Raw genomic sequence first — 24425 nt, 5'->3', positions numbered from 1 at the left:
TGCAGTGAACTGCAGTCAAGCACCTGCCACCAATCCCCCAAACAGAAAGTGAGTTGGAATCTGGATCTAAATTTTATGGTTTAAGGTCATAGATAATCACCAGAATCCTTCAATTGCAAACTTATGCTTTAGTCTGTAACAGGTGCAATCATATTCTAGCTGCCTTCTTAAGTTTGTAGGGCCTGGAGGCTAATTTTTATGATATACTCCTTATAAATCCAGTTCATCAATGTACTGAAATGTAAGAGGCATTTCTTGGGCTTATAAGATCTGATTCTCATTTATGCAAAGGCCCCCTGGCATGACTACAGCATTGGGACATGAAGGTGAATGAGAGTCAGACGCAAGGAGGATTTGATTTCTGGGCCATAACGTGTAACATGCTTTTAAACTGCATAGAAATGCTTCAAATGGAAAAAGGATCATGAAAAGGATTTGAGGACTGAGATCAAAACCAGACCGTTGGTTTGTATTGTCCTCCTAATTTCGGAGGACGTAAGCAGGAACACACAGTCAAGTCTGAATTCTATCTACTTCATCAAACCTTGTAGAACAAAGCAGGGAACATTTAAAAGGCAAAGCAAACTTCAAATCAGAGCTTTGTGCTAGGACTGTTTTAACCCAGACATTATATACACTGGGTACAGTATATATAGTACATGGTACACTGTACACTATATATACATATATACAGTATATATAGTACATGTACATATACATGGTACACTGATAGATACAGTATATACACTGTATCTATCTGCATTTGCATGCACATGTGTGTATGTGCATGTGCATCTATGTGCGTGGGGGTATAAATGTAGCGTTATATATAAACTATCAGTCTGCATTTCATCGCCACAGAGAAATAAACAAAAAAGCCAAACTTGCTGAGCCTTCTCAACGTTAGTAAGACTGCAATAAAAGCCCCACTGTAGAGAGGTGGAGCTGCAGGACTCAAAACCCATACATTTTTTTTCAGTTTCCACAGCTGGGTCCTAAATTTGTCATTAACTGAACTTAACCCAGAATAGCCTTCAAAATTCTGGATGTTTGAAATTCACACTGAAATCTGCAGTCTGAGATCCTTAATGATGTGTAGGACTTAAAACCCCACATCTCTCTCAAAAGACTTTTGGGAGAGGACTGAAACAATGTCCTTGGGAGCCAGTCTATTACAGTGGCTGAAAGATGGAAGTGTAGCAAAGCAATGGGGAATAACTCAGGCAGAGCCACTTCTGCAGCAGTGTGGACAAATTCTCTAGGGAGCGTGTTTGAAGACTCATGTCTTCAAGGCGGAGTTCATCTAGCTGTAAGGACCCACCCTAAGGGAGCTGAAGAGTTTGATAGGAAGGGATGCAAATAGGCATGTGTGCGGATTCAAAGAAGCTTGAGAAGTTCTTTGTTTTCTGCATGTGCCATGCATGGCAAAGAGATAGTAGAGTTCAGCCACTGCTTTTACTAATGACCAAATCAAACCTATTCTCCAAGAAACTTCAGAACAAGCAGGCTGAGGATGGTATTAGATACTGGAAAAGTGAAGTGCAGCGTGGCATAATCATTTGTCTTCAGTGAGTTTTGGCCTGACAACCTGAGATTGTGCAACTCCTTTCTTGGAGATCCAGCTGAGAGGTGGCCTAGTATCAGAAAGTTCAAATTTCAGACGAGCCTTTAAGTTGCCAGGACTGTGTTGGTGTAATGAATTAGCAGCCTGACATCTGTGAGCTCTGCTTTTGGCTCTTTTTTCCAATTTGTTTTATTTGTCCTGATGCTGCACATATTTTGGAAGCCACAACATTGAGATATATGACCAAGTTTCAAAGATCCCAAACTTCTGTGCAGTTTCTCTCTCTGAGCTTTTGACTTGGTTAACAAGTAACTAATAGGCATTATTTGCAAAATTCAATCAAGTTCAAAATTTTCAACTGTATGGTTCTTTTCCATTTCCATGATGTTGGGGAATGGAAGTCTGCTAGCTCTGCACAGCCCCTGCAGCTGGAAGAATGGGGAGGGGGAGAAGACAGTTGGCTTCTGCTCAAGTCTGTGAATCATCATCAGAACAATTAATTAAATTCCAATGGTTGAAATCTTAGTTTGGCATCTTAGCTATTGTATTGGAATACGGGGCATGAAAGTCAAAGCTATGTTTGTGACACTGACTATTGGACAATAACTGTGAAACAGGCCAGCTTGCAGTGGAATAATTGCAAGAACCCAGCTCCCACAATAATATTTTTAAAGAACTGTTTTTCAAAGTGTACCTTTCAGGGTACGTGCCTTCTGCCAGAAAAAACATTTGTACTGCAGCTAAAACTGTTTCCTGTCCCAGGTGAAGTGTTTTTTTAGATAAGTAGTTGGAAAAACATACAACACTATTAAACCCTGGGACAAGTAACTCCAGACCATGCTGAGTTTCTCAGACTTGAAAACTTACAATAGTGTTATAGTTTAATAACAGCAGGGGAAAAAAACAAAACAAAATAAAGTTTGCATGGGATCTCTGAAGATGTCTGGGAGATATGAATGCCAAATTCCCATCAGAAAGAATAGCAAAGGTAACAATCCTACTTCAGGGCATCTGATCATGCCTTTGTGCATATCCTCAGTCAGACATGCGCTAGTACTGCCAAGCCACCTGGCTTGCTCCAGTTTTAGGACACCAGCACCAGTATAAAACAGGTGTGCCAGCTGGCAGGACATGCTGAGCATCAAAATGTGGTAACATTGGCAAGTACCCCAAAGCGATGAAGGGATGTAATCCACACTGGAACTTCATTTTATCAGTCGTAACTATACTGATCCTGACACCTACGTATCCACTGGAAACAAAATAATCTGATGGCTATATGGTGGCTCATGGAAGCGACTGGGAAGAGGTTTTAGCCTAATTCCTGGCTGACTGGTGTTCATACTGCATCTAAGATTTCCAACATGAGGCTGTGAAACCTTCCCTGTTGGAAATGAGCGTTTGGGTCTAGAAATTTTACCTCTTAAACAAAAGCACCAAAAAAGAATGATACAAAACCACCATAAACTTTCTGTTCTGCATATTCCTACTAGGAGGGAGATAGGACTTCGTTTATGTAATAAGATTCAGATGAATGAGTTACTTACAATGAGTCGCCTTTTGCCTTCAAAATATTCCAGGAGGTCGGTCACCGATTTCCTGGGAGGCTGTAGGAAAGGCTTCTTGTTGGGCTTGGGGAAATCCTCATTCTCAGTCCTGCTCCCCTTCTTGTTCTTCTTGCTACGGTCTTTGTCCTGCTTGTTCTTTTTCTCAGCTTTGTCCTTCTTGGACTGTTTCTCACTCTTCTGCAGCTTGTCAGGTCTGTCCTTCTTCTTCTTCTTCTCAGGTTTATCCATTCGTTCATGCTTCTTTGATTCTTTTCCTTTCTTTGGGGGAATATTTCCTGCTGCAATCTCTTCCTCTAAATGGGAACTAGCAGGCTTGCTCGGGTCATATTTATCTTCATATTCATTGCTCAGTATCTTTTCTTGGGTCTTCTTTTTTGGTGGTTTAGTCTTAGTTGGTTTGTGTTGCCCTGGTGTGACATTCAGGTCCCTATGGTTATAGTCCTTCCTGTCTGTTCGGTTATCTTTAAATCTACCCACATTTGCCTTTGTATAGTGCACTGAGGGAGCTGTTGGGACTTCTGTGAAACTGTCATAGCGGGCAGCTTTGCTTGGTTTCCGTGTGGCTGCCAGGTGTTTCTCTGGGCGGCCACGCTGCCGGTCCCTGCGGTTTGCCTTCCACACAGGAGAGTAGAAATCCTCAGAGGCTGTGACTCGTGGCGTGGTGGCATCGGGGGCTACTGGCAGCCTGTGGTACTCTGTGGTGGAATGTGACTTTGTGGTCCAGGTCCTCTGCGTGGTGGGGAGGGGTGTAGTTGTTGTCGTAGACCGGCTTGCTGTCGTCACTGCGCGGGTGGTGGCACGGGTAGTTGTGGTGGTGGGAGGGAGGGTAGTGGTCCTTACTGTAGGCAGAGGAGTGGCCACCGTGGTTGTCATTGGTTTCCTCACTGTTTTGGTCCTTGTCGGCTGATTATTGCTCCTCCTTGGCTCCTCCTTCCTTGCTGACACCTGGACATGTCCACCACCAAGGGTAGGCTGGGTGCTGCCCCCATTATTGCCTTCCTCAACCACTTGTCCCTCCACCCCAGCTGCTTTGCAAGTCTGGATGAAGCCCTTCTGCCTCATCTTCTCAATTTTTCTGATGGGGCTTTGATCAATAACTTCGTACATGGCCTCTAGCCTGACTGGATAAGGATACCTTTCCTCCACCTGCAGAGTTTTCTTCAACAGCACCATGCCAAATTTCCCCTTCTCCAGTTTCAGAAAGCTCATGAGCTTAGGTATGAGGGCAGGATCTAGTGGCTGCTCCAGGATTTTTCCTTCGTTGGTTATCCTTCTGACTTTTCCCCCTTCTTCCCCTTCTTCGTGGAACAACACAATCTGCTGGATGTGCCTCTCGGCCAGTTCACAGTAAACATCATTTTTCAGCAGGCTCATCATGAGCCGGTAGTAGCCCTCGGAGGCATGGGGAGCAGAAATGACCCACACCCTATTTTTCCCAGCAAAGCTGGCCAGGACATTAGGAGAACTTGACCCTGAAGGGAAACGTACCGCTCGTGACTGTGAGGCAGAGGATATTCCTTCGTCCTTAATCATCTCAGACTTGGAGTATTTGGCTGCAGCTGTGAGTCTCTGTACCTGTCTCGTTCTGGTTCCCATGCCCCTGGCCTGGGAGCGCACTTCTCCTTGCAGGAGATTGGCAGGTGCCTTTGGAGGTGCTAAAGAATCCTTCTTGATGATGGAGTGTTGGGGGTTCAGGCTTGAATTCCTCAGGGATGCTCCAGACCTTCTCAGGAGGCTGCTTGAAGCCCTGTAAGCCAGGGGCAGTTTCCTAACTCCATGGCTCCCTCTCTCCGCTAGCCTCCCCGTCTTCTCAGAGCCACACACTAGCCACGCTGCCCACAGCAGGGCTAAGCTGAGAGATGGCCTCCAGTTCATTGTGCAATCCACTTGCAGGGAGAAGGAGAAAGAGAAGAAGTTAGATGTTAGCAGTATGATGCTATCTTGCACAAGTGATAAAAAAAGCATAGCACAGGCTGGCTAGTTTTTGTGATTTAAAAGTGCTGATTACACCTCAGTCCTGCTCTGGTGGCTTTGTACAGTTTACAGTTATTTTTGGAAAAGGACAAAATGATCATTTTATGCAAAAATGAGATCATCCGTCTGTAACATGACTCTGTCTATCCAAAAGGACACTGTGATCTGCATCCTTCTCTCTCTCTCTCTCTGTCTCTCTCTCTCACGCTCTCACATATACACATGCAAACACGCACAGAGAAAGGGTCTGGTACGTAGACCAGAAAGCCAAGAATTTGACTTGAGACTTACACTCTCAGGGAAGTTCCCCTTCCAGCGACAAGGTTTCACGATTTTTTCCTTTAAAAGGAGACCGATGCCATACAGCTTTGCTGCTGCCCAGTGATTTATCTTTACGCAGCCCAGCGGGTCCCAGAGCCTGTCTGTCTCCCCGTGTATCTTTTAACTTTCTTTCTTCTTCACCTTCTTGACAAGTGGGATGAGGTTAGCGGAAATTTCCTTTGGGATCTCTGCTTCTCCATTTACCTGCAGATCTGGCTTTTTGCTCTACCGGTTACCCGCACAGGCAAGGATTTCATTTAAGAAAAGGGAAATCCCAGCTGCTCTGAGTCTCTCTCTTTTAAACTTCCCAAGCCTCCTTCCCACTTCTTGCTTCCTCAGTCCCGTTTAGTTCCTTTGTTTCCAGAGAGGAAAGCACCAGCATTAATATGTTTTCCAGGCTGAAGAAAAACACAGGAATGTGATGCTGAAAAAAAAAGGACGCTTCCCTTTCCCCTTTCTCCACACTTCGACAAAAGCAAATTGTAAAAGACTCGTCTTTTTTTTTGTGGCTGGCTGCGTTCCCAGAAATGTCAGGGTAACCCCAGCTCTGCTCCGAACCAGCCTCAGACAACGGTGGCCACTGGAAATGGGGGAAACTTCACTCAGGATTTAACAGCTCAGCAGAACCCGCCTCCTCCCCACTCCAACACAGGGAGGGAGGAGGAGGAGGAAGGCTCTGGGGGCCGAAACACTGCACAGCATCACAGAGCACTTCAGAGGGGGTGACTCCAGCCTTAACTCTTTCCTTCACGCGTCCCAGCTCCCTGGCGCTCCCCAACCTCGGCTTTCTCTTTCCTTCCATTAAACGGACACTGTCTGGATAAAAAATAATCCTGTGAGAAGTGCGTTTCCCCATCGGTGTCAATAACAGCTCTGGTGTTTAAGAGTTACTGTTTTTCAGCCCCATTATTTCTGCCTCCTGTTCCCCTTTTCCTTGTTTGTTTGCTTTCTGGAAGTTCTCCAGTGAAATCCAATTTCTCTTCACTTTCCAAGCAATTTCTCTTTCAAGTCCTCATGTATATTGGTATAGTCTTTTCTGCAAACATCATATGGGCATGGTTGTTTGTTAATTTGTAGTTTTTAAAGAGATCAGGATGTTTACTTTATTGTTGTATTAAATTTAGAGCCGTATGTATTTCCCATGAATGTGCACTAGCAGTAAAAAAAAAGAAGAGAAAAGGTGCAAAAACACCTAAAGAGACACGGGTAAAGGCAGGGTCACGTCCTTTGCTCTCCCTTCATGGTGTAAATGACACCATTCTATTGCGCTGACGTAAACTGGCCCAGCTACGCTGCCAGCACCTGGTCTTTAGCCAATTCACACTGGCTTCAGTGTGTCATGCACCTTCAGTGTAAAACACCACTTAATTGTAGTTGATGGGTAACACCTAAAAACATCCAAGACCTTAATACTACTTTTACTGTTTTCCACAATTTCACTTATTCACAGAGATGCTGTTACATTTCCGTGATAACATACTGGAACTTCTCTTGAAATTAATGTTTCAAGGATAAAAAGCTTTCTTTTCTTTCTCTCTTTCCTTATTTGCTTCATTTTTACTTTAAGTTGTCCAGTGCACTGATAAACATTAGTAGTGGTTTTGCTAATATATGTCCACAGTTTGCATTCTGTGGCCAGTGGTTTGCCCTGGAGGTAGGGGAGGATACTGAATGCCTGTGCTCACATTAACATGAGTGCAAAAATGCACAGCCCCTCCCAGAATATCATATCCTACATCAGCTGGGAAGTAAGAGGATCGTACCTCTCACAAGGACCACAAAACTGGAGCTCTGCGGAGCAAGGGTAGGTAACATTTTCCACTTAAACTGGTGGCAGGTCTGCTGGTTGATTAATCTTGACAAGAAAAAAAAAAAGTCTCTAAACATTACACTTCTCAGTGTGACCTTTTAAAGAAAATATAATTCAAAATGATGTTTTCATTTAAATGTTTCCTCTAGTTTTATTACAAAGATTAAAAAAAGAAGTGATCCTACAAAGCTGAAGCCAAGTATTTAATTTGTGGTAAATTACTTTAAAAAAAAAAAAAAAAACTGAATTACCTCAATTTTCTTGTTGTTGGTGATAGTTTTAAACCACACAGAAGCAAAACATCATTTATCTGCATAGGTCTAATGAAGCCAAGAAAAACACACTCAGTACGTGACAACAAAGGAAAGAAACAGGTTGCCTTATTATCTCTGCTGTCTATTCTATCCAATTATAGATACACTAAAGAATTTCTGTGAGGACTTTGCTTTGCTCTCCCAACTTGATTAAAAAAGTAGCATGCTACAGAATCTGTCTTAAATGTATCAAAGGGTGGCAGATCAGTGAAGATGATAGATTGTAAGGCAGCTGTAGGGAGAGACTAGCACACAACAAGACATGGAGCCATGGGGATTATTTCCAAGGCTGATGCTTCTTAGTATCTTTATCTGAGGTGAGGAATAAACCTGAAACAACTGCTGGAAATATTTGGCGTCAGAATTTCTTAGAAAGTAAGTAATTTATACAGGCCAACATGGGACTTCTGGTAAAGTGAACTTATATTTTAAAGGGCCAACGCAAGGTCATACAGCAAGAAGCAAAAAAAATGCGTGAAACATGCGTAAAATAAAGAACAATATCCTAGAAGGCAGCTATTCTGTAAGGGACTTAAAGGTCACAGTATAGAAGCCACTGGAAATAAGCTTTTGGTGTGATATTGCAGCAAGGAGAAAGTCTGCCAGCATGTCAATGAGAAGTTAGGAAGTCATATGTAGTAGCAATAAGGTGGTTACTGCCATGCACATCAAGCTTTTCAAAAGGATTGCAAAAGGTTCAAAGAATGACCTCATGTTTGGATGTGATCCCATTGAAATGGTGGTGGGAACATAACTATGTGGAAGGCACAGCCACACCTTGGTCATGATCTCATGCATACACAGGAAAGAGACTTCTGAAAGTAAATTGCTTTTTAATCCAGCAGAGGAAGGCAGAAGGATATCCAATGATCAGGAATTAAATCCTGACAAATGCAGACTTGAAGTAATTGCAATTACTTGCAATTTTTTAATAATGATCTCAGTTAACCCCTGGGTTAATTTCCCCGAGAATGTGGTGGTTTTCTGCTGCTTAGTCTTCAAATCAAGCCTCTAAGAGACATTCTTGGCTGGACTGGAAGTCATGGTAGAAGGATGGAATGAGATCCTATGGACACATCTATATGGGAAATTTGAGATCAAAACGGCACCCACCCCTGAAGAGTGCAGCTCTCTGGAGGCTTATGGAAATGAATTCTCTAGCCCACCGAACTGACATGAGCAATTTGAGAAAGGTGAAATGCAAGGTACAAACCCTGTAGCCCTCAGAGTGGCTTTAATAAGGAACCGAAAGCTAATGCTATGTCCACAAAGGGAAAATACATATCTGTTTAAGGATGACAGTACTGTGAGTCTTTCTATATTCTGCTTTAGGTATCAGACTTAAAAATACATATATCAAGTGTGTCAAGGGATGTGTGCACAACTACATTATTTCAGCCGCTAAGGAATTAAACAGAAAGTCAGCTACCTCCTGAACTAGGGTTCTTTCTCAGTCCTTCAAAATCTGGAGGAATAAGGTGGCAGCAAGAAGGAGACAGCCAGAGGTGCAAGTGGGAAGAGCTTTCTTTTTCAGTAGGCTTCCAGGCAATCCTCCAGAGAATGGGGGAGAAACTGATTACAAGGAAGGTGAAAGGAGGCAAGGGGCTGGAAAAACTGGCATCAGCTGCTTTGTACAGTGCCGGGGAGCTGGGAGCCAGATAAGCAGGTGTAGGTTCCCCTGCTGATGCTGGTGGGGGGTTATTAGAGTAGAGAGCACCAGAGCCTGAATCCTGTGAAGCCAGACATTGTTGATGCTTTAAGAAGGGACAGGTTTCTTGAACCCCGCTGGCTCCTTGCTTTCCTGAGAGGGGAGGAAGCTATTATTAGTGATCTGACTGGGGTCATAACCCAGCCAGCAGCTGGGGAAGTAACAACTAATAGTGTAAACAGGGGAACTGCGCTGCAGCCCCCTGTATGTAAGCAGGAAAAGGAGTCAGTACAGGGAGGCTTGCAAAAGCAGTGACCCATAATAAAAAGAGCAGTGCCTGGTTAGTCAGATCAAGCTCCTAAAATAGAAAGGCGCTTTTGATAAATAGGTTGGCCTCATTTGAGTCTTCACTTTTTAAATATACATTTTTCTGTGGAGTCCCCAGGAATGTTGCTTAGAAACTGGTGAGGCGATGTGACACTTCAGGCTTTAAAAATAAATATTACAAACTTAAAGATTAAATGTCTTAAACTGAGGCTAAGCTTCCTAGGTACTGACAGGGTTGCAGCCCCAAAGGTTCAGGCTATATTTGAGATGCAGTGAAATTCTGATGTCTGGGTGTTATTATTTGCCTGCGCTCGAGCTGAGCTTGAGTTTAGCACCTCTCCTTGCCCGGTTTACAGGGCTTCCTGGTGAGAGGAAGGCTCTCACGTAGACCCATTTCTTGTTCTACATCTGGTTGACATCTGGGATGGAAACGTCAGCCAAGGAGAACAAAACAACTTCTGGCCAGGACTGACACAAGTTCTACCCCAAACTGACTGATGCAACTGGTGTTATGTACACGAAGATGAAAGTTTTATGCATGAGAGCAAATGAATACAAAGATTGCCATCTGCCAGCCTTGCAAACAGTGTTACCTAGTCACAAGCTGGTGGGAGTGATAAAGCCATTGCAGTGTGCTGCAAGTGGTTTCTCAGTAACACAGCTGCTGAGGTGTAACATTCAGAAAACCACAGAAATAGTCTTGGGATAGTTACAGACAGTCAGTCACAGAAATAACGCTTCAAATTATTAGGAAAAGAAGACTTCATTAGGTCCAATCATCAATGAGTGGGGCCAACATCCCTCTCTTACAGCGGTATAATCTCACAGGGAAGCTGTACTACTGGCATCTCATGATGCTGCTGTTCAAGATTGTCCCATGAAGTGCCGTTGGTTACCTTTCCCAAATCACATGCCTACACGGCTAAATGAACTTGGCCACGGCAATGAACTCACCAGCTGCAAGGGCCTGCATTCTCATCTCACTTTTGCACCTCTGCACAAGAGGACTTTATGCTAGCATAGGTCCGAACACTGATCCATGCCACCTCCTTTCTCTGTCGTGCTTTCTTTGTCCTTCTCCCTTCCTTTGTCTGGGGAACTGTTGGTTGATATCGAGCCCTTCTGAACAGAGGGGGAATTCTCTCCTGGCTCTCGCGGCCCCACTTTGTAGTACAAAGCAGATTTAAGCAGGATGGAAGCTGGTGGTTACGCAACTTCTCTCTTTGCACAAATACTAGGACTTGGATTCTAATGCAGAGCTCCCAGGTCTGATCTCTTTGACAACTGTTTTGTCCAAATGGAATCACTTATGGCTTTGCACACTTGGAAGAAGATCAAGTAGAAATTGTCCTGCAATACGATCAGCTCATTCACTTACCAGGGAAGACTCAGCTCTCCTCTGCACTGGTAGGGGAACTTCAATGAGATTCTGCCAGAAAACAGAGCCCACTGATTCAGAGGGGGTTGTTCCTTACATATTTGTGGGCCTTATTATCTGTCCTAAAATATTCTGGCTTACAAATCTTTTTTTTGCACCCTGTAATTTAAATAAAAAAATTGTGTTGTGTTTTTTTTTTTTTAAGACTTGTTTTGATTATAAAATTGAAGGGGTAGGAGTGGAGGAAGATCATGTTTAAAAACCAGAGTGTGCTACAGTTCAGCAATAAAAGAGCCTTCCAAAACAGGGCTGTGCTCAGTGATTACTCGCAGTGATTACGTGTCAGAATGCTTTGGGGATGAATATAAAAAATTACTAGTTACACGTCTGCACACATTCTTGTCCTAACATTCATTACTAGTCAATGGAGAAGATTCAAATCCTCTGATGGTTCTAAGTCAGAAATGCACTTAAGCATATACTGAAGTTTCACCTCACTTTGGTGCTCGCATGGCTCTATGGAGGGAAGGCCAGGCAAGGTAAGGTGAAAGACTGGAGTAGAATGAGAATTTAATGTTTATGTCCCTTTGCTTCAGATCAGACTGAAGACAGTTCAAGCCTGAAAGTGACAGCTGGAAATATTATCATGTGCAGATAATGTACCACTCTTCTTGTCAGGCTGTTTATGCTCACTTGCAGGCATTCCATGGCCCTTGTCTTTATTTATACGCTATCAGGTGCATTGCAGTATTTAATCTTCAGTGGAGTCACTCTTTTCTCTTTCCTTCGTGTGAATAGGCACTCCTGTGTCTCGCTCAGTGGTAGCCTGTGGCTCTTCCTCGTCTCCTTTGGGCTGAACTAGATCTTCTCTGCCAGATGCTTTTGGAATCTTTCCTTGGTGGGTGGCAGAGGAGGGGGGCACCCATTGTGGTCGGTGCTCTGACTGTCAAGTGATTCACAGGCCAGGGGCCTGTAAGTGGGGTCATAAAAATGGGGAAAAGGAGTACAAATAGTTGGAAGCCCAGGGCTTTTAAGTTCTTTCCTTGAACTAGTTTTCAGCACCGGTGTCTGCTACCCAAACCTTGGAGAAGCACACTGGGGAGACAGAGGAGAGATAGGCAAGTATCTGCTTAAACTCGAGTATTTAGAAAATCGAATCAAAAGCTGTGGAATCATTTGGAGCAGGATGAAGATCCCACAGCCTCCTTTAAGGGGTTTCATTTGCTTTGGGAAGGCCCATGCCAGCCTCCTGAATACACTGTTTGGCTGGTGAATACAGTTCTTCCTGTTTCCTTGCAGAATTTTGTTTCCCTTCAGTAGGCAGAACCTACTCACCTGGGAGAGGGGGCAAATGGCTAATTTGGTTAGTCTCATCATTCCACCAGGCTACAGGGACATGAATCCAGTGACCTTCCTGTGCTACTTCTGGAAGCAGAAATAGGCGCAGAATGATGTAGGCAGCTAGTTCTCAAACCATAATTCATGAGGTGATGGTGAGTGGTCAGCAGCTGGCAATAGAACAATGCTGAATATTCTGGTGCTTTCAACTAAAAACATATGAAGAGGGTGCAAAATGGTGTGAGAAGTCTTGAGCCATGACATTGGTCCAAAAGATTTGGGAACGAGGGGTTTTGTTGTTTTGTTTTTTTAAGGTCTGTGACCCAGTCTCAGGTCAGGTCAGAACAAAACCCAAACTGGTGCCATGTGGATAGGTTTCCACCAGGCCAAAAACTAGCAACGCAATTGAATTCTAATGGTTTCACTAGCAGAAAAAGCAAAGCATAAAAAAGGATCCTGGTCCCTGATACAGTGTCTCACATTGAGGAGATGTACATACACACCTCTTTCCTGTTCGCTAATACTGGTATTAATTTTTAATCCAACAATAATAGAAAATCTGGGGTTTTGAGGTTGCTGAGGTAGTCTACTTCACAGGCAATAAATTCACATAAACAAAATTGGTGCAGAAGGGATTAGGATATACAGCAGAGGTAGGGAGTGGTATCTGCCACGCACAATCAGTGTCAGTATTTTCATTCAGGATAAAAAATACTTTTTAAGGGTAGAAGAACTTATGCACATAAATTCTACATTTTGCACTGGAGGGTGAAAGACATTTTTCACAGTTATTGACAAAGGACATTCCAGCAACTAGTGAGATCTGGATTTCATTATATATTTTGGGCTACAGTGCGAAAGTACTATCTGCCAGAAAAAATGTGGTTGAAGCATGTTTTATTAATATATTGCTGCTGTTCTTGGATTATACCCCTGTAGAGGCTCACATCTGAAATGACACATCTGATAGGCTATACATTAGATAGATAGCATTTCAAGGTTTATTTTTTGGATCTGATCCCCTTACAATATACAGAGACCACGTATATTGCTATTTTCAAGCATTCAGAGACAAACTGTCACTGCTCTGCTCTGCTCGATCATTGTTGCAGGCTGTTTATGGAGCACTTTAGTGCCCGTGTACTAGAAGCACTAGTATTACTATAGGGCGGTTCTTACCATTGAGTTTGGTACCTCTGTACGTACTGTATGACTAGAGAATGACTTCCCAGTCCAGGCAGCTTCCGTCTAAATACATGGGATAAAGCAGTCCAATGTTGTCAACATGTCCTTCCAATGACTGGGCTGCGTCACAGGAGAAACAGTGGCAGGAGGCCTGTGCTGAGCAGACCTGAAGACCAAAAGAAGTGCGTTTATTTCCCTGCCACCTCACCTCAGAGAGTTATATTAATGATAAAATCTACCTGACAATTCATGATCTCCAAAAAGAACAAAACAAAAGAGTGGGAAATCTGTATAACAGATTTCTTCAGAGAAACAAACAGTAAGGACTGATATTTCCATTGCTGGTTTTGCTTTCTTATCTTTATGTTAAAGGCAGCCTTGTATGTAAACCCACATGCATTCCTGATATATGAACCCAGCTGCCTTGAATTCAATGGCAAAGTTCCTGTCTTCACTGAAGACTCCTGGATTTTGCTTATATTTATAGGATACAAGTAAGCTGAAAACTTAGGGGAGATCACAGCCTTCCAAAAATTAAAGAGGAGAGAGAAAGAAATGAGAAAGCAAATGTGTTGTGAAAGAGGTCCCAGGTGAAATAATTGGTCCAAGTTTTCATGTCTGGATGTTGTTATTTTTTCCATAATTACTATAGCAAGCTCCTGCTTCCACTGATGGGAGGTGACCTGGGATTCTTCCAGTAGCAATGGAAATTTAACACACAAATGACCAGAACTGTTAAAGCTGCTTTACACGTGTGCGTCAGCACTGGGAGAATCAAGATATAGCAGACATTGTTTAGTCAAATACAAAATTTTGTGAGTGTTTATGTGTGTCCATGCACTCACAATGGAGAGCAAGGAAGGGAAAACCGCTATCTACCAAGAAGAGATTGTCTTAAGTATCAAGTAACGTACAGTGATGTAGGCATGGGTAAAACATTATTTAGATACCTTACTTGCAGATATCTTAGAAAGTGACATTGTTGGAGTAAGGAAGTCTAATTTACACTGATACACATCTACTGCTGTTGGAAATGCCACTGTATTTGGACCTCTAGTTCTCTTCAGTGTCCTTTCTACAGAGGTGGCTAATATTAAATGGTCACATGATGCAGATGCTTATAAAGTAGCCAACTCGCTTCACCTCCCATAGTGAAAATCTGGAGATTTTCTAATCTCCAGAAGCATGAGGCCACATATCCGTGCTCTCCAAAACCATTTGGGATCTATCACATCTCTGCAGGATACAAAGCAGATGACCAGATACCAAATCCATTTTGCTCCTTTTCCACACACTCTATTCTCTGATTTTCATTTGTGTTACTAGTATTACAGTTGCTACCTCTCCCAGAGGGAAAAAAACCTAACCCAACAGAGAAAGCAACCCAATCCTATTATGGACTAACAACATTGCAATTTATCAAAAACTACCTACTGAAATGTACTGGTTTCACACCACCACTAATGCCTCCCTCCCCCGAATTCCCCCCCCCCCCCCCAGTGCCCCCGAAAGCTGTCTGCAAATATCTATTGCTAATAGTTGTCTGATGCTAAAACTGTGACCAACACTCCGAGACTATTTGCCCTTAATCTCACCCTTGGAAATATACTATTACATTTGATATAAACTTATTCTTGTTAACTGCTAAGAATTCATTAAAGGAGTAAGGTTTTATGATCTCATCCATGGTGGCTATTAGTAGCTTGGCTATGGCCAGGATGCTATTGTACCTGCAATCAAAAATCTGGAACATCAGGAAAATCTCTTCTCCAGGGAGATGATAATCTCTGTTGAAGACAATAGGTGGATAGATGGATGAGAGAGCTCAAGGGACAATGAGAGAATGGAGGCAGGAGTGCCAGACCATTGTGGTAGCCCACCAGTGGCCAAATTCATGTCAATTAACTCATTGGCAGTGGTGTGGGGGCATCTTAGCAAAGGGGAGGTTTTGGGGTTTTTTTAAGGAACAATATGAAGGAGAGTGAGAATTTTTTTCCCAAATGTGAGTGGCAAAATGAGATTTTATTCATCAACAGCAAGAAGCAAAGGGAACTCAGTACAGAACTAACCTTTCATTACTTAGTTCATTTAAGGCAAGTTCTCAAGTTTTTGTGTTAGAGAAATATTTATTTATTGCTGTACTGGTAGCCAAAAATGTCTGACATCTGTATGACTAACATCTGCATGCCATCATGCACAGCAGACGGTGGGCTATAAAATGTCAAGAAGTTTTGGTAATGGAAAGATCAGCAACAGACTGGAACACCAACCAGAACTATTTATAGAGCGAGAGATTTAATTCTCTTTGAGAAGAACACCACAAGTGATTGAGAGACGGAGAGACTGACTTATGAGGAGATAGTGAAAGAAGTAGATACATTTAGCTTGGGCAAACGACAAGCCACCAGGCTGTGATACGAAGAATCAGAGAGCAGATTTTTTTACTGGGAAGGTTAGGGCAATGGGATTACTGGACAAAGGCAAGTCTAGGGTGAGGCTTTTGAGGCTGAGGAGGAGATATATTAAAACTTTGCAAGTAACTTCCCAAGGGAGATGGCCTGAGTCACTTAAATCTGGACTGGGTGGAGCACTAGAGGGTATCTTGTTGGCGGGGGAATAAGTCCTAGATGACTGCATTGGCCTTTTGCATCTGCTCCATCTCATTCTGGCATTCCAGTTCTGGAGAGTATTGGATACGCACAGGTGTCCCGTGCAGAAAGAAGGAAAACAGGAAGTGCCCACCCGAGCTTCAGGTGCGACTCGACCCTGTCTAAACATAAGCCTGCTGGCCCTGCAGAACAAGGTGCAGCTCTCGCTGAGGGAGCTAGGCTCTGCTACGGTCACACATCACCAGCAAACTCGTTAGCTAAACTGTAAAGGCACGGCTGCATTGCCCTCCCCTCTCATATCTGCCAATTCTAGTGCCGCCAGTGCAGCTATGCAGCTGTAACTGAAGGCCGGCCTGGAAGGCAAGTGGCAATGCAATGTAATCTGGAGCTAAATTCAGCTGACAGCCCTGGTCCAGGTAAAGGGGGAGACAGGGTACCAGCTTGATTCCCAGAGCTGCCAGCAGTGTGACAAGCTAACTTCTAGCTTTTACTTTTTAAACTGTTAAGGTTTGATGAGCTGATCTTAAATAATAATAGACACAGCACCTCCCCGTATCATTTTTAGAAAATCAGCTACACCACAGGCTTTAAGGGAAGGCAGTGAACGAGTCATCTTCTTGATGTTAGAAATGTGCTCGACAAGTTTTCCAAGTCAGGGCCATATTCAGTATGGAAACAGCCCTGATTTTGCCACTGTCCCTGATTTCAGTGGATTAGCTTGGTATGAATGACTGTGTCGTACACTGGCAGGAGCAGCGTGTAGGGGCTGTTGTAGAGAAAGAAAACTGATGATTTCTATGTGTTGATTCTTTCAGTCTATTCACATGTGAGTTAAACAAGCTTAAAAGAGGTGGAACTGGTACCCAAGCCTGTTTTGGTGACCATGTATACATAAACAGGTTCTCCAGGGTGTTACATGATAACACAGCAGCCTATTACACAACCTTGTGATTTGCCGCTAAACTATACCACAACTGTTTTGCAACGCCATCTAGTGACACATATGGATGCCTCAAACCCATACAAACTTGCTTTTGCCTGATTTTATTGCACTGAATTGAACAGCCAATGGTTTTGCAAGGAAAATAAATGTTTACATTTAACAGCAGTGACAATTAGGCCAACAGATATGAGAGGAGCATTTGATCCACAGGACCTGAGCTGTCAGTTTATTCTAAATGAAAAATAAAATTGTCCACTGAAGCAATAACCTGTTCCCAGGCAGTATTGAAGTTGGGTTGTCACTCACAGTCCTAACCCAGCTTCAGTTCTCAGTGTGAGGCCTCATGGTATTCAAATTTCCCTCTGTTTTTAATATAAATAAAAACCCACTTCCATTTATGCTTCATGGAAAAATAACCCCCAAATAAACATAGTATGTAAATTATAGTGGCGCTCTTCTTTTAGAGTGAATTAAAATAGCTTTCCCTTCATCAGAGGCCTATTAAACTGGAAGCCTTGCTGAGAAGTTACTGATGAATTCCCCATTTGATGAGCCTGCTACATAGTAAGTTTCCAAGATTTATAAATCTGTGAGGAATGAAAGGGAAAAAGAGTGATACAGAGTCACAGAAAAGCCAATAACCTCCTTCTATAATCTTTAGCTGTCTAGAAAGCCACAAATCATTTTTTCCCCATTCTTTTTCAAACTTTAATATTTTGGAAAGTGTTGAATTATTGCTGGATTTTTTTACTTTGGAACTGATACTTTTTTTCGCTACTTAAAAAAAAAGATTAATGAAAACCTTATGTTTGTAAAATGTAATAATTCTGAGGAATGGTGAAGCCCTTATTATCCGGCAGCAAGCTTGTAACTTAATTCCCACCCTTTCTAATGACCATTCTTACTCTGGTTCTCCATTTGCCATCCTTGGACAGGTCATAACAAGAAGTTACTTTGCATTTACTGTATTATTCTTATCCCGTCCCTTTTGAAGGGTTCTGGCCGTTTCACAGCGCAAACATTTGGTGTTGTGTTTTTTGCATCTAACAGAAAGTTTTGGAACAATCCCTTAATCTGAAACAGACGCCTCTTCCCTCATCCCCCTCTCTAGCTGACTCTACAGCCGAACGACTCTGTGATTAAGGGATATGCTCTTCTCTCAGCAGCACTCAGCACAGGCCAAACTTACTCATAGAGGGAAAAATGGTACTTAAAAACTTTTCACTCCATGTGTATGTGGGGAAAAAATGAACACATTCAGACGAGGGGAATTCTCCATCACCTGTGCTAAATACTGGGTGCCGTCTAGAAGGAACAGAAGCTATGAGGGTGCGATGCAGCAATAACTAGAAGCCCTATTTGTGCGATAAGCCTATTTTAGTCATAAAATCTCTGGCCACAGATTCATTTCTGTAGAAGGTAAGTTTCCTTTCTGTTATTCCAGGAAGCAAGTGTAATAACATGCTATCTAGCAGGTCAGAAATACATGTGGCTAGGCATTGCTAAGTGTTTTTATTAGAATCAAGTGGGATAATGCAGAACAATGCCATGGTGCCTTCATTTAGTACATTCACTGACCCATCTCAGGCCAGTGTTTGTATGTGGATCTGTACAGATTCATATAAATACAAGCCTCAGTCCCTGTCGCGCCATTCACAAAGGAGCTGTTATGGCAATGCTATTTGTTTTCCCGTTTCACACATTGTGGCCTATCTTAGAGGATAATGTTGTCTATATCTATTATTTCCTATTTGAGATCCTAGAACTGAAGGCTGACATTTAGCAATATCCAAGCCTCTGCAAGGCACTTTTGAAATACAGCCTATACCTCATGACAGCCTTTATGTTAGCCACAGAAACAAAGGTGTAGGAAATTTCAGTGGCTTGATCTGTTACTCCTTCTATTGGGAACAGACTTCAACAACGTCAGCTCCCCTTCCCTTTCTGTCTGCACAGGACATGGGCTCAGACCTGCTGTTCTTGAAAGTGGGTTTATCTCTTACCAGCTCTTCTAGTCAATGAAACAATGGACTATGCAGAAGGGGGGGAAAGTACATGAACAAACATTTGGATGATCCTGCATTCTTGTGTATTACTTTGAAAAGCTTCCTAAGGATACGACACAAGTTCTATCATTTTAATTCTAAAATGCATGGCCTATAAATGCCCATAGTGTCTTGTTAAAAGCAGCCAGTCTTAGGACACTGCATATTTTGAACCCTTGAACGTATGATTCATTTTTAAAAATGTATTTTTTCTGTTGCTGCTACTAGTGGGCCTCTCATCACCTCATCTGTGTATTTCTGCCTTTCCTGTCCTTAGCCACAAAAGATAGGATTCCCATTCATGCAGTTTTTCCATCCCATAGAATGCTACAGCATTAGCTGTGGGTTTGTCTGTTGAAAAACCCAAAAGTGTCCTACTCCCATTTACTGAGCATGTTGGATGGATATCAATGACCCTGCAGCCCTGATGTCAGGGAACGTTTTTAGAGTTTAGCAAGCCTGACAGGCAGCTGTGTATAGAAAAGGAAAACCAAAAAAGAATGAGGATCCAAGATCACACTAGGAAAGCAGCAGGGAGAGAAGGCGGCAGGCTTCAAAGCTAGGTGGCAACTTCTAGGCACAGCCAGGCAAAGTGGACTGAGAGAGCATGGCCTTGCCTACCACAGCATAAACGCACTGGCTGATGGACTGGCAGTTGATGGCAGGATGGAGGATACAAATTGCAACTCACCAGTAAACCTTCCCTTCTCAGCACCTTCCCTTCTACCTTGGCCATGGCTGGGAAGGTTTTCCTCTTCCTCTGGTTTTAAAAGTAGCTCCATATGCACTACTGTTCTAACTCTCCACTCATGCCACTGCTTCTGAATATGTCGGCAGCTCTCCCTTTCTTCCATGGGATATAACCCCCTTCTCCCTCTCTCTCTCCCCCTCCCCTGGCTGGGAGACTGGAGTTTAAATTTGCTTATGAATAACTGCATTGCTGCTTCTACCTTTGTGATATTTAAAAATAAAATGTCCACTGTCTTGATTTTAAATCAGAAAAGTAAGTAGCTTCTTTTTTTAAGAAGATGTGGATGTAAACAGCCTTCTTTGGGTGTGTTTGTACATGACCAGTCAGTAAATTACTTTTCTTGCCCATTTCAGTTCCACTTCTGCAATGGCCACATCTTAAATCACCACCTGCAGCACCCACTGTCAGCATGACATGTCTGAGATGGCAACAACAGTCCCAGAGGTGAGAAGCCTGACCTTCAAGTCCAGAGTTTGAGTCCCAGCTGTTAGCAGATTAGAAGTTCTGATGAGGAAGAGGAGAAGGAGCATGCTGGAGAGCTGGCCTAAGCAATTGACTTCAGAAAGAACTCCCATTTGTTTGGACCGGGTCTGCAAACTGCAGAAATGCCTTGGGTATGTTTGCCTCATTCATTTACTGTACAGGAAACGTATTATCAAAGATGTTTGACTGGTAAAACTGGGAATCTAGTACTTTCTGGAAAGCCAGGCCCTTTGTGATGGCATCTCTAATCAGGTATCCAAAGTTGCTAGAAATTCATGATATTCTTCCTTATGTAAAACTCAGTCCTGCTTTTTCAGTCAAATGCAGACTCTCAAAAATCACACTGGGGACATAGGATCATATTAGGGGTAAAAGCGCCCATACTGAATCACACCTTGGAGTCTGCACTGATGCTTATGGAGATTAGATAGGTCAAGAGAAGGATTAGAGTCAGTGGTGAGGACAAGGGCTGTGTACTGCACTATGTGAATTCCAGATGTAAGCGGAGACCCTGTGCCCACAGCCCTCCTCTGGAGCTCAAACATCCCAGGTGTCGTCCTGCAGAGCAGGCATGGCATGCTGCATTGCTGGTGTCCTCTGTACAGCAACAGCTTGTTAAGTTTTCCTTAGTTTCTGAACATTGCGCAGACAGCTGTCTGAGGGAACGCTTTCCCCCAGGGGATGCTGTGATATATGTAAGATACTGGGATGGGTGCTGGCAATGTCTATGGAGCTCTGTGATCTCAGATGATCTGAGAGAGGAGAGAATTTTGTTTTGTCCCCACAACCAGAACAGGAAGAAGGAATTTGTAGGTACATTATGTTACAATATGCAGCCTTGGTGGCCACAGATAGCTCTTCAGACATAGTGATTCTCTAATTAAAGGCAGGGTGGTTTGAGGAACATGTGATTCCAGCTTATTTGAAAGACTGTGAGGGAACAAAGCTAACCATAAAAAAAATGCCCCAAAATACCAACATGAGCAGAACTGTTCAGGGGAGGGAGCAAAAATGTAGCAGCTACTTGTGAGCAGCCACTGCACAGGTTCAAGCTGACGGAACCAGGTATTGAAGAAGGAAAAGGAAAGCCTGCAAGGGATAGCCCTACATCTCTTGAAACTGGCAGGGTTCAATAGCAGCCTGTAAGCAGTGAGGTAAAGTGAGGGCCTTCATTGAGTCAACACTGAATCAGTGGCATAGTCCATTACTGATGATTGAAGAAGCTACTTGATTTACCAGGAGCAAAAAAGTGAAACCCCTCTGTGGTGTTTCCACTGGGTTCAGACTGCCTTCATCAGACTATTTGCAGATGCCAGTGAGAACAAATGCCTACAGACATCATCCACCTCCAGTGTTCTTGTGTCAGTCGAACGAGGGCAACGAGGCTGGTGAGGGGTCTGGAGAACAAGTCTTATGAGGAGCGGCTGAGGGAGCTGGGGTTGTTTAGCCTGGAGAAAAGGAGGCTGAGGGGAGACCTCATTGCGCTCTACAACTACCTGAAAGGAGGTTGTAGCGAGGTGGGTGTTGGTCTCTTCTCTCAAGTAACTGGCGAAAGGACGAGAGGAAATGGCCTCAAGTTGCGCCAGGGGAGGTTTAGATTGGATGTAAGGAAAAATTTCTTTACTGAAAGAGTGGTTAAACATTGGAACAGGGTGCCCAGGGAAGTGGTTGAGTCACCATCCCTGGAAGTATTTAAAAAACGGGTAGATGAGGCGCTTAGGGACATGGTTTAGTGGGCATGGTGTTGTTGGGTTGACGGTTGGACTCGATGATCTTGGAGGTCTCTTCCAACCTTAATGATTCTATGATTCTATGATTCTATGATTCTATGAACCAGGTGCTAGAGGGATTCCCAAGCATTCATAAGACTTATTGTTTATAAGGAGCTTGCAAGAGGCAAATGGGAAGGCTACAGAATGCCAATAAATAATAATCCAAGAAGATTCTATGGCTCCTCTTTGGAGGAACATTTTGAGAGTTTCTCCTCTTTGGAGGAGCCACTGAAGATACATATTCACAGCCCAAATATCCTAGTTTGGGACAGTATCAATTAACATCTTGAGTGATGCAAGTGAGAATGAGCACGAAAAGAGTAGCTTCTCATTTGCTTTGTGCACCGTTCAACTGAACTGGGTAGCTGAAATAACTCAGACATATCTGAGAACCTCTTTCATTTTACATGTTCTTTTTCAGGACAAGGGTGAGTTGTGGAGGAAATGGAACTATCTGTTAAATCATGACATCTGATAGAAAATCCAGCCTTTCTCTTGGTTTACTACCTGGGTAAAAAGTTTATTTATATGAGATGCTGGATTGCTTTGTGAACTACTTCAGCAGGCCAAGCCAAGCTGGTCTTCCAGCACCATGAGTTTATGTCCTTACTGTGGCTTCCTGCCAGCATCCTCTCCATTGAACTGTATTTACATTAGCACTGTAAAACATTACTTCATTCAAGTGTCTGAAGTGAAGCACTCATTCACTCCATGCACTTAGTTCTTGATTGTTGCCAGCTGGTGAGAAGTTAGCTGATTGCCTTTCCCAGCTGGGTCCCGCCATTCGGAATATAATGAGAATTAAAGCCACTGATTCACTGGGGCTGCTCAGGTTCCAGTGTTGGTTTTAGTTGTCTTTAGCTGGTACAAATGCAAAATATTGGACAATTAATTTCTTCAACTAAGATTGAAAGATAAATCCTTCATTTGAAAGATAAATGCCTTCAGGAGGCATTGCCTTGGGCGTTGGATCTTGGCATCCTTGAGTCTATATACTGGTAAGAGATCTGGATGATGGTTCACTGCATTTCAGTCTGTTTTTTCTTCTGTAACTTTCAAAGTTCTTTACAAAGTGGAAGTATTTTCATTTTATGGAAGGCAGAAATGGAGGGAGAAAGAGGCAGATCATATTGTCTAACCTGGTGTAGATCCTCGTGTGAAGCTTCTCTAGTCTGAGATTCAGCATCCTCATTGCTGAATCAATGGGGTGGTCCCAAGGTCTCTCACTGACAGAACTATGACAACTTCTATAGGAATGAAAGGTAAAGGAATTTTGACACTCCTTCACGTGCTCTGATGCTCAGGCTGTATTACTTCTGAATAAGACCTTCAGAACGGAGTCAAAGTTACATGTTCTCCTGTATGTTCTAAAAGGGCTTGCTGAAGGGCAAGCTTTGCTCTGTTTATTTCAAGAGAAGGTTTGAATAAGGATTTTTCATTCTTGAATTTCACTGAATACATTTAAATTACTGTTATTGCCCTGTGTCACACCATCTTCCCAAAAGGCACAGAGACTTTGCTAACTCACAAGAACCAGAAAGGAAAACTATCTGGTCTTATGACCAAAATGGATGAATGATAACAGCTGATGAATGGAATATGTGTTTTAACTCATATTTAAAAATAAAGTACATCACCCTACCTGGAAGTTAAAAAAAAAACCAAAAACCGAACCCAACAACCCCAAACACTTTATGCTTTTAACACTGAGAAATATGAGAGCTAATTTAAGGAGAACAATTGTAAATAGTTTGGAAATGAGATTTCTCATAGAAGTGTCCCTGTTCTGGAACACTTAATTATCTCAGTATTAACATGCAGAATGGAGTATGGCAAAATTTTTCCCACAGTAATCAAACACAGATGTAATCAGGTGTAAAACACAGATGGGTGTCAGGAGACTGTATTTCACTTTCTGGCTTAGTGGCCCTTGCTTTGAAAAGGGCAATAGCACTTACCACACAAGACCAGGGCGTCAGGGCTATGTGAAGTGCCTTAAGATGCTTGGATACAGGGTTTGAAGATTGTAAGTACTGCTATCTCTCTTAGTATTATTGTTGCAATTTTATTCTTTCCTCATTCTTGATTTGCTCAGATTTTATCTTCAGTCTGTGGAAACCACAAGCAGAGAATAAGGAAATGTTTCCATGGCTTTGTGGAAGGTAAGCAAAGAAGGTGTGTTGGGGGGCTGTAAGGATGGTCAGCAATGACAATGACTGGCACTCCCTTCTTCCCTAGGGGCAAAAAAACCCCAAACAAACAAAAAGAAGTTTCTTCATCACTGCTGTGGTACCTACCAGTGGAGCAGTGATATTCATCAGGGCCTCTGTAGAACACCTCCAGGGTTTGGAGGGGGGAAAACAACCCAAAACCCAAACCAACCAAACAAAAAACC

At 42.9% G+C, this 24425-nt stretch overlaps 1 protein-coding gene across 1 annotated transcript in view; it reads right to left on the bottom strand.

The window, feature by feature from the left end:
* Nucleotides 1-6003, bottom strand: part of CCDC80 (coiled-coil domain containing 80) — a 21832-nt gene extending 15829 nt beyond the window's left edge. The window contains exons 1-2 of the mRNA XM_009329629.1: nucleotides 5398-6003; nucleotides 3112-5018 (exon numbers count right to left, since the gene is read on the bottom strand). Of these exons, the coding sequence (XP_009327904.1) occupies nucleotides 3112-5007 (1896 nt within the window). The 5' untranslated portion in view covers nucleotides 5008-5018; nucleotides 5398-6003. The remainder of the gene's footprint in view (nucleotides 1-3111; nucleotides 5019-5397) is intronic.
* Between the last annotated feature and the right edge of the window lie 18422 nt (nucleotides 6004-24425).

This window comes from Pygoscelis adeliae, unplaced genomic scaffold (genome assembly GCF_000699105.1).
Source record: "Pygoscelis adeliae isolate BGI_AS28 unplaced genomic scaffold, ASM69910v1 Scaffold120, whole genome shotgun sequence".
Lineage (NCBI taxonomy): Eukaryota > Metazoa > Chordata > Aves > Sphenisciformes > Spheniscidae > Pygoscelis > Pygoscelis adeliae.
Note: the sequence above shows the minus strand (reverse complement) of the source record. Positions and strands in the feature narration are given on the sequence as shown.